Here is an 8,896-nt window from a genome sequence, read left to right on the forward strand (position 1 = left end):
TTTTTTTTTATTTTACTGGCTTTGACTTTTAGAATACAGTATCCAGGCAGTTAACTTTGCAAGAGTTTGGGTTTGTTGGTTTTGGTGTTTGGGTTTGGGGGGTGTTTTAGGGGGGGGTGGGAGGTGGTGTGGGTACGTGGGCAGGGAGACACAAGCTATTCAACACTAACATGTCTTTGCAAAATTAAAAGAAAAACTGAAAATCTTCAAGGAAAAGCCAATTGACCTAGGGGAAAAAAAAAAAACTGTTCTAAGTCAGTATTTGGAAAAAAAAAACCAGCGATGACTGATAGGGGGGTCAAGACCTACCCTAGAATTCTGGGGAAGTCCCATGACAAAAGTCCATCTGTTTTTCTGTAAGTATGGCAGTAGGTGCACTCTGTCTTTCTGAGCCACCATATGAAAACAATGAAATTTTTCTTAACCTATTGAACACATGCGCTGGCTGACATTTAAAGATCCTTTAGGTCTACTCAATATTTTGTACTAGTATGTAGGATGAGGATTTTGCTTTTAACTTCCAAATTTTACTTTATATATATAGATATTAAATGTATTACTACGTCATATGGCACAGATAGTTTATTAGCTATTTAATGTTCTAATATTACTAGGTATAAAAGAATACCAGATAAGAAATCTCTGTATGAAGCAAGAAGATCCATGGAAGCAAATTCTGGGATTTTCTGTTGCACTGCATTCTTCATGCTGTGTTCTTTAACACTCTTCATTCCAGTTAATAGCTGAGAAGCAAGCACAGCTTCACTGACCTAAAAAGAGTATTTATTTTATGCAGAACCAGTTCACTACAATATTTATACAGATTTTAAAATCTGAGAGCAGCAAGATGATGAAAAAAAAATTACTCAACATACTGTATTTTTAAAAGTCAGGAAAATATTCTATTTCTCTCTGACATATGGTACATACTATACTGAAATAAATCATTACTGTTGACAGCTTAATTACTACATAAGTGATTTCAAATCAGATATCCCCACCTGGATGCCACTAATGTCTACCCACATGTCAAATACATGTGCACACATATCAGGCAGTATGTTCTTTTATTTGCACTGAATCAAAGTTGAGGTAAACAGAGTCAGATCTGTTCAACAGAGATTAAGTGCACTTCTCAGACAGTGTCCATTTTAATTTCCTCAAATAAGACCCATTCCAGAAATTTCAGGAAAGCTTAATCTTGTCTTGTTTGCATTGTTTCGTTTGCTTGTGTAAGTAGCATAAGATGAAGTTTAAAAAAAAAAAAGCAAAAAATTACCTCTGCAGAATATTGAACCAACCTGTGTAGCTGCTCTTATTGCAATCCAGGCTCGTACTTTATAGCCTTCTGATTTCAGAGACTCCTCTGGAGAAGAGGAGAGTTCTTCAGAAGAAGCCTAAAATCATACACCAGTTCATAATTAGGATTCTAAATATATTATGGTAAAATATATTTTAAAGATAGAAATAAGTCCTCTTACTTACAGAATTATTGTTTTATTTGCAAGCTGTAAAAATCAGCATTGATTGTAAATCCATGGATTAATTGCTAAAATTTAAAAATATTATCCAGAGCATACTAATTGGCTGGTCCTGTAAAAATTTTCTCAGAGCAGTTCATACTATGATCACTACTGTATACAGTTTTGCTATAATTTTTCATTTTCTGGAATCTTAATTACCTCCGTTCTCTTGGGTTACACATTATGCTGTAGCCACTTCAAATAAAGTCTTTTATATTTCTCATGCTGTAACTCGTATTCATACTGAAAAATTTAAATCTGGTAAAGTATAACTATTACAAATTAAAAACCAGGTTTGAATGTTATGTTTTCTTTTCAAGGTACAAATTAATTAGTACATAATCAGAAATGAAAACACTGTTGGTTCTACTTCTTCCTATTTTATACAGAAATATATTTTAAATATTATCATTCAACGCAATAAACATGAGAAATAACATCAAACAAGATAAAATTATACTGCTGTACTATATGATTTATTTATGTGATTTTTCTAGTAGGATTTTCAGTATTGGTATGATTTATAAGTCACTGTAAGTAATAGTCCAGCAAGGTGCACAATGTCCTAAACAGAAATATATTTCCTCTGAAGAGGCCACTACCCAAAAGACAGAAAACATACATTTGATTTGGAAGGCACCATCTTATCAGTCTGTGACACATCCTCATTATTTGTGGCAAAATGCAAATATAATAGTGCTATTTCAAGGTATGATCTTCTTATTAACCTGTAAGAAACAACACACAGATCAATGAATGTTACTATCAAAGTAAACATTACAATGATACAATCTGACTCCTGCACAAGACTAGCCAGACAGCCTCATGAAACAAGTCATTCATCTAGCCTTCATCATCTACTTAAACTGTATCTTCTTTCAGAAAATCATGTGATCCTGTTTTGAAGTCTTAGTGAGTCTAAAACCTTCTTATGATATTCTTATCAAATAACACACTGATTTAAGAGTATGTCAAATATAATTTGCATCATGTGCAACAAATATTCCATTAATAAATTACAAATAGTTAGTAAGAAAACTGTAATTCTGCAAGGGAAGTGATCTTTCTGTACAGAATCTGTAGGGGTTCCTCTTCCTTCCTAAAGTTAAGGCATATATCCATTGTCCTGGTTTCCCTGAAATATGGCTGGCTGAATTTGGATAGGGTCTTCAGTCAAACTCTTCCAAGAATGAGCAAAAATACCCACAGTGACCAAAAGAGTCTTTCATTTCTTTATTGGGATTAGCTAAGGAACCTTCTCAGGAACCCCTTTCAACTTCTAGCAAGGACCAGTCAGATTCCTGTTCTGCACCAGAACACTCTACATCTTCAGACAGACTGTGGTTACCAGTTCCTGTTCTCCTCCTAAGCTTCCTTCTCCTTTCAGTTATTTTCTCAGTAGTGTTATAAACCAGGCCTAAATCATAGAATGGTTTGGGTTAGAAAGGGCCTTTAAGGGTCATCTACTCCAACCCCCCTGCAATGAGCAGGGACATCTTCAACTAGATCAGGTTGCTCAGAGCCCAGTCCAACTTGACCTTGAGTGTTTCCAGGTACGGGGCATCTACCACCTTTCTGGGCAACATGTTCCAGTGTTTCACCACCCTTACTGTAAAAAAATTCTTCCTTATAACTAGTCTGAATCTACCTTGCTTTAGTTTAAAACCATTACCCCTTGACATATTAAAATGTCTGTCCCCATCTTTCTCATAAGCCCCCTTTAAGTATTGAAAGGCCACAATAAGGTCTCCCCAGAGCCTTCTCCAGGCTAAACAACCCTAACTCTCTCGGCCTTTCCTCACAGGAAAGGTGTTACATTCCTTTTTTCCCATCATTTTGGTGGCCCTCCCCTGGACCTGCTACAAGAGGTCCATGTCTTTCCTGTGCTGAGGACTCCAGAGCCAGATGCAGTACTCCAGGTGGGTTGTCACCAGGGGAGTAGAAGGGCCAGAAGGGCAGAATTAGCTCCCTCGACCTGCTGATAATCACTATACCTGGAGAACTTCTCCAACATTTCTCTTCCCTATAGGTTTATAACGGTCTTTTTATGCAGGGTGCTCCTAGCTCTGTAGATCTCTCCAGATCTCCCACATGAATTAGCTTTCCTAGGCATAGCAACAAAGTCCTGCTCATGGAGTTACTATCTGGACAGAGTCATATTGCACAGAGTTGGCTGTTTATACAGTACAATAAATTTCATCTTTGGTATGATTTGTGTAATGCAAAATACAAAAGTCAGAGTGCTGTACAGCTCAAGATAGGGCAAACTGTGGGAAGTTGGCAAGTTCTACACTTAAGTTGGTGACAATTTAGTTAACTCTCTAGTCTTGCTAACAAAAAAAGGATTTGAGACATCAAGAAACAATTTTAATTAAACAATCCCATAGATATCAGAGGGCTTGTATAAAGGTGATCGGGATGTTTAGTTCTCTAAAACAAGAAACCCAAGATCCATCAATGTTGCTGTATGTTCTTTTAGAAAGACAGTAGCAAATTAAATGAGTGTAGCAAATTAAACTTGCAAAACATCACCACAGTCCATTTCTGTACTATCTTGCATCATGCTGGGTGCTGTAGAGGTTTATTACTATGCTACAGCTTGTGTATTCAGAGTTCTGGTTCATTAACTTAAGTAACAGAATACCCAAACAATCAAGGTAAATTGCTGCCTTTACACTGTCTCTAACCAGACGTGGCACGTTATTCATTAAGGCTGGTCAAGAAACTAAAAAAAAACCTAAAGTCCAATGTATCAGAGCCGCTTGACAGAATTTATTGGCTGGCTTGGCTCAGCTCTTCAGGCATCTTCTATGCTGATAACTAATTCCAAAGCCACTGTCCTGATATCTGTTACTAACACATTTCCTATACTCCTCCTGCCTCTGTTCTCCTGCCTGTTTCTGGCTGCTAACCTTTTCAAGCTGGATTTCTGTTATCTGGAAGGGGGCAGACCACAGCTCATCTTCTGAAATATGAATAAAACCCCTGTTTAATTGATAGCTCTGTTCCTGGTGTTGACAGAAGGGGTACAAATTTGGAAACAGAACAGAAAGCTGTAACTTTGTATACTGTAAAATATGCTTTTAAATATTCTCAGCATTTGTTTTAAATAGGTAAATAAATGTACAGTAGCTCTTCTATACTGCAATAGAAGAAAACTCTCCAAAACGTTGCTTCATAATAGAATTCCCATACTAAATCTCAGAAAATTGTCAAAAAACTATGTTCATGTGTGATTAAAATTATTTTGAAAGTTATATAGCTAGTTTCTTACTCAAATTTTTGATCATGTTGCTGGCTGAGTTTTATAGCTTCCAACAGGGTTTCAACAGCTCGAGATGACTTCTCATTGCCTGCTTCAGTTATCTGGCGTTCTACCTGACCTAAGAAAGAAATACAGAAAGCAGATTCGCAACATTTTTTTTTTTTTTGGTTCTGTAACATGCAACCGGTTTTTCCCTCCAGGAAAGTTGAACAACATAATGCATTACCCCTGTTCTCTTCGGCTAACCAAATTCTTTTCCAGTTTGTTTAAAATGTAATGCACAATGCTTGTACAGCAAATTATTTCATAGAGTAGCTAAAATAATAAAATTTTGGAATCATAATGATTCCTAATGCATAGTGATCCTACCTAGAAGACCATTGTACAAGGAGGAGTTAACGCACGGGCACAGGCCTGTTCTGTGTTATGCTGCACATACAGTGTGGCCTTCAGGTCTGTGCTGTGCTGTGCACATCCCTTAGCCATAGGATAATGTAGCCAGCCAGCTGTAATAGAAGAGCCTGTTGGCAGCATCTTCTCAGTACCAGTGATTACACCACCTGCCCTTTCTGTAAAAGTACAGCAAGAAGTTCTTAGGTGAATACGCTTTTTGTTTGACTGTAGAAATTATGAATAGAATTATTTTCTTTTAAGGAAATCCTCTAACAGCTCAAAAGACCAAAATGGGGCAACCTTTCCACAGACAGGACCTGTATGTTGTGTTACACCCTGATTGGAACCCCATTCAATACTGCACAACTTGGGGTTCTCAGCATCTGAAGGGACATAAGATTATTTGCACTATCCTCTTTTTCTTCATAGTGTTAACTCCAATAAATGGCATTTTAAGAGATACTTTACAGAGTCTGAGTGCCTTTCTGGCTAGGATGCTAACAAACCAACACCTGGCAAAATATTATGCCACTAAAATCCAAATACATGCAAACACTGTGTAATTCATTAGCTTTGTTAAATCATTTAGAAATACTTTCTGAGCCTCTCATCTTCTTTAGGTCAGACTGATGCAAGTAAGCTAATTAGCTTTCTACAGTGTCCTTAATCTCATTGCCTACACCCTTTGATCCCTGATGATATAGAGGTCGGAGAAGTTCTACTCCAGTTTTGCAATTATTTGTTGCATAATGCATCCTGAACTGGTGTGATCATAAACACAGAAGAGATCTGAAGCTAGACAGGGTGAGAAATATCTAAATCTGTTCTACTTTTACAGTAAAAGGTCTCCATTTTAAGAGACATCTCATGCATAACATTGCCTAGGAAGGCAATCATGACATATAAAAAGGGTTTTATTTACCTATCTGAAAAAGAAGTTCAGCTTCCATATCTAAGTTTTTTGTCGCAGATGCTCTGCAGAGCTTCAATGCTGACTCTAAATGTTTGAGAGCATGTAGCCATTGCAGTGGATCTTCTCTTGCAGGTGTACAAGCTACTTTTTCAGCTAACATGTGTCCTAAGGAAAATAAAAGAGACAGTTCTTAGTCAATTATTTAACAGAAAACCAATTTATGCAAAAAGAAGCAACTTCTTTAGAAGAAATATTGTTATTTGCGGTTACAATCCAAAAATCTAAGTGATTAATGGATATAAGTACAGAACTATAATGCTGTTTCACTACTTTATTATGCCACTGAGGTTTACCAAAGTCATCCAAAAGAGCTCCGGCTACACAGATCAACACCCTTTCACAAACTATCTGGAAAGACTACAAGTAAGCCACTTCATAACTTTATTTCACCTGGCAGTTGTAGGCAAAACCTAAACTTCTCTGAGAATTTCCAAAGTCACTAATTCCTTCTGTACTAACCAGTTCTAAAGGCTTCTTTTATTTAATCTGTGTTCATAGGCTCTTTAAAAAATGTGGATTCAGAAACAGGAGTTGGTCAAATGTGGCCATTACTATGAGTGAGTCTGGCCATGCCTGCACTAACAAGCAGTAAAGCACAGTAGCAGTGGATCTCTAGAGCAAACCAGCTGGTGTTGAAGACCTGACAGCCACAGCAGATGCATTTCAGAGCATTTACTTTGGACTACCTCTATTCTAGTCCTAAGGGCTGAATACAAAGTAGTGGTTGGGGTGCACTGATGGGCTCCTGGAACATAACTTCCTGAAAAAGAATCCAGAATACTCTGAAGCTGTTCCACAATGTGAACCAAAGTGCAGTAAGTGATTTCTAGATTTTCTAGTCCATTATAAGTCAGAAACACACCAAATTAAGCTAAGCAGAAGGAACATGGAGACAATATTCCTTTCCCTATATTTGTTATAGAGCAACAAATCTCAGACAGATGTTAAAGGTTATATTCTGTTAACATTCAGCATTATTTCCAAGTTTCTATATAAAGAAAAGTTATCAAGAGAAGTTGTTAAATTAAAGGGTGACAACCATAACAGACACTGTTTTATTGGGACAGAGAATTATGACCATTATCCTGTATGATTTGGTATCATTAGTTAGTTCCCACATAACTGCTTCCAGAGAGATGGAATAATACAGGACGTTTTCACAGAATGAATACTTTGTACAGAAGTTGGAAAAGTATTGTTAACTCCCACTTAAAAAAAATTGAAGTTCCCATTAGTTTCATCAAGCTATAGCATTAATATTTAAGCCTATGTTGATTATAGTTCCTGTAAGAATTGTACCTTGCTTATACACACTGCATGGAGCCAATCAGGCATCTACTGTTGGTTTTCAAAATATTTTATTTGTATAATGAAAACAATTTATACATTCACTTCTAATGCATGTTTATCTGCTGTTGCGTAAAATATGAATGAAAATTAATGAAAAATTGAAAATAATAATGACTTGCACTTTTCTTACCGATTCTCATTTTGACTTGGGCTAGCAAGTTGATATGTGGCAAGTAGATATTTTTTGTAGGTAGGACGAGGCAAGTCAATGTACTGTCTTCTATTTGCTGTTCAAGGGGTTCTCCACAAACAAAAATCTATGAAAAGAGTATGGTTTGTAAAATCGAGTTGCAGACACAAATTAAATATCAGTTTGAAAATAAGTTAGGTATTGCAAAACCCTGGAACTCAAACATGTCCTGTAAAAGAGCACTAGAAAAGGGCTTGATACTCCCAAACTCCTTTACTTCAGTTTGCACTTGTCTTCTTTATAGAGGAGTTTGGAAGCAAATGAACAATTTCAATGAACTCTTGATCAAATTTATTAGTTAGCCTTTGGTTTCTAAAAGCAAACTCCTTCAAATCAGTCTTCAAGAAATAGATCTCCCAAGTAACCCAAGCCCTAGAAAGAAACTGTCATTTCTACAAAGAAATCTGACATCCAACAAAGGCCAGAAAAGAAAATAACATGTATGAACCAGTCAAATTTTTCATTCATGGAAATAAGGTGACGGGGACATGCTGTAAACTGTTAAGCCTCTTGAAGGCTAGCAGGTCTCAGAAGCGGAAGCCTGAGTCTCAAGTGATTCATGTGTTTTTTTATTACTTGGGATAACAAATATTTCAATGGATTAAACTTCTGTATTAGGACATATAAGGAAAGAATTGATCCAAAAGCATTTCTTTATGAACTGTATCAAGAACGGGTAGAGACTGAGGTAGTGCATATCTATTTTTGGATCAGCAAATAGGTAAATGGTTTATTACTATACATTCCTCTCACAGATTTCATGTCTTTAGATTTATTTTTTTAATTGTATATTTAATTTTTTTCCTGCAAATTATTTCTTCATACTGACTTTCAAAATCTGTCAGTCTAAAACATCATAAGCAATATGCTACTTTATATAGATTTTCTAATTCAAATTATTCTAAGTTAAGATAAAAACCTAAATTGTTCAACTTGGATTCCGCTCAAGAGTTAGGAATTTTATGAGATGTACGTCCTCCCTGAGGTGCTGAGAACAAACACATCCCTCATTTCAAATGAAAAGTGAGTGTTCCACATCTCTTTAAAAAATCAAGCTATCTATTTCAGTTTTCACATATGAATGTACATTTTGCAAGTATTCAATATTTTTGAATTGTATTAAAATAACAGACTACATACATGAGTATGCATGATGAGTATGCATAAAAAAGTTTGGTAAGATTAATTACTTCTTTACTTTA

At 36.1% G+C, this 8,896-nt stretch overlaps 1 protein-coding gene across 1 annotated transcript in view; it reads right to left on the bottom strand.

The window, feature by feature from the left end:
• The window catches only part of CFAP54 (cilia and flagella associated 54), a gene marked incomplete at both ends in the record, with an annotated part of 75,593 nt that overhangs the window by 19,766 nt on the left and 46,931 nt on the right, over window positions 1-8,896 (bottom strand). The window contains 6 exons of the mRNA XM_010085934.1: window positions 629-770; window positions 1,302-1,397; window positions 2,146-2,251; window positions 4,798-4,906; window positions 6,104-6,259; window positions 7,635-7,761. Coding sequence (XP_010084236.1) covers window positions 629-770; window positions 1,302-1,397; window positions 2,146-2,251; window positions 4,798-4,906; window positions 6,104-6,259; window positions 7,635-7,761 — 736 coding nt within the window. The remainder of the gene's footprint in view (window positions 1-628; window positions 771-1,301; window positions 1,398-2,145; window positions 2,252-4,797; window positions 4,907-6,103; window positions 6,260-7,634; window positions 7,762-8,896) is intronic.

Source organism: Pterocles gutturalis, unplaced genomic scaffold (genome assembly GCF_000699245.1).
Source record: "Pterocles gutturalis isolate BGI_N339 unplaced genomic scaffold, ASM69924v1 scaffold32405, whole genome shotgun sequence".
In the NCBI taxonomy this organism is placed as follows: Eukaryota; Metazoa; Chordata; class Aves; order Pterocliformes; family Pteroclidae; genus Pterocles; species Pterocles gutturalis.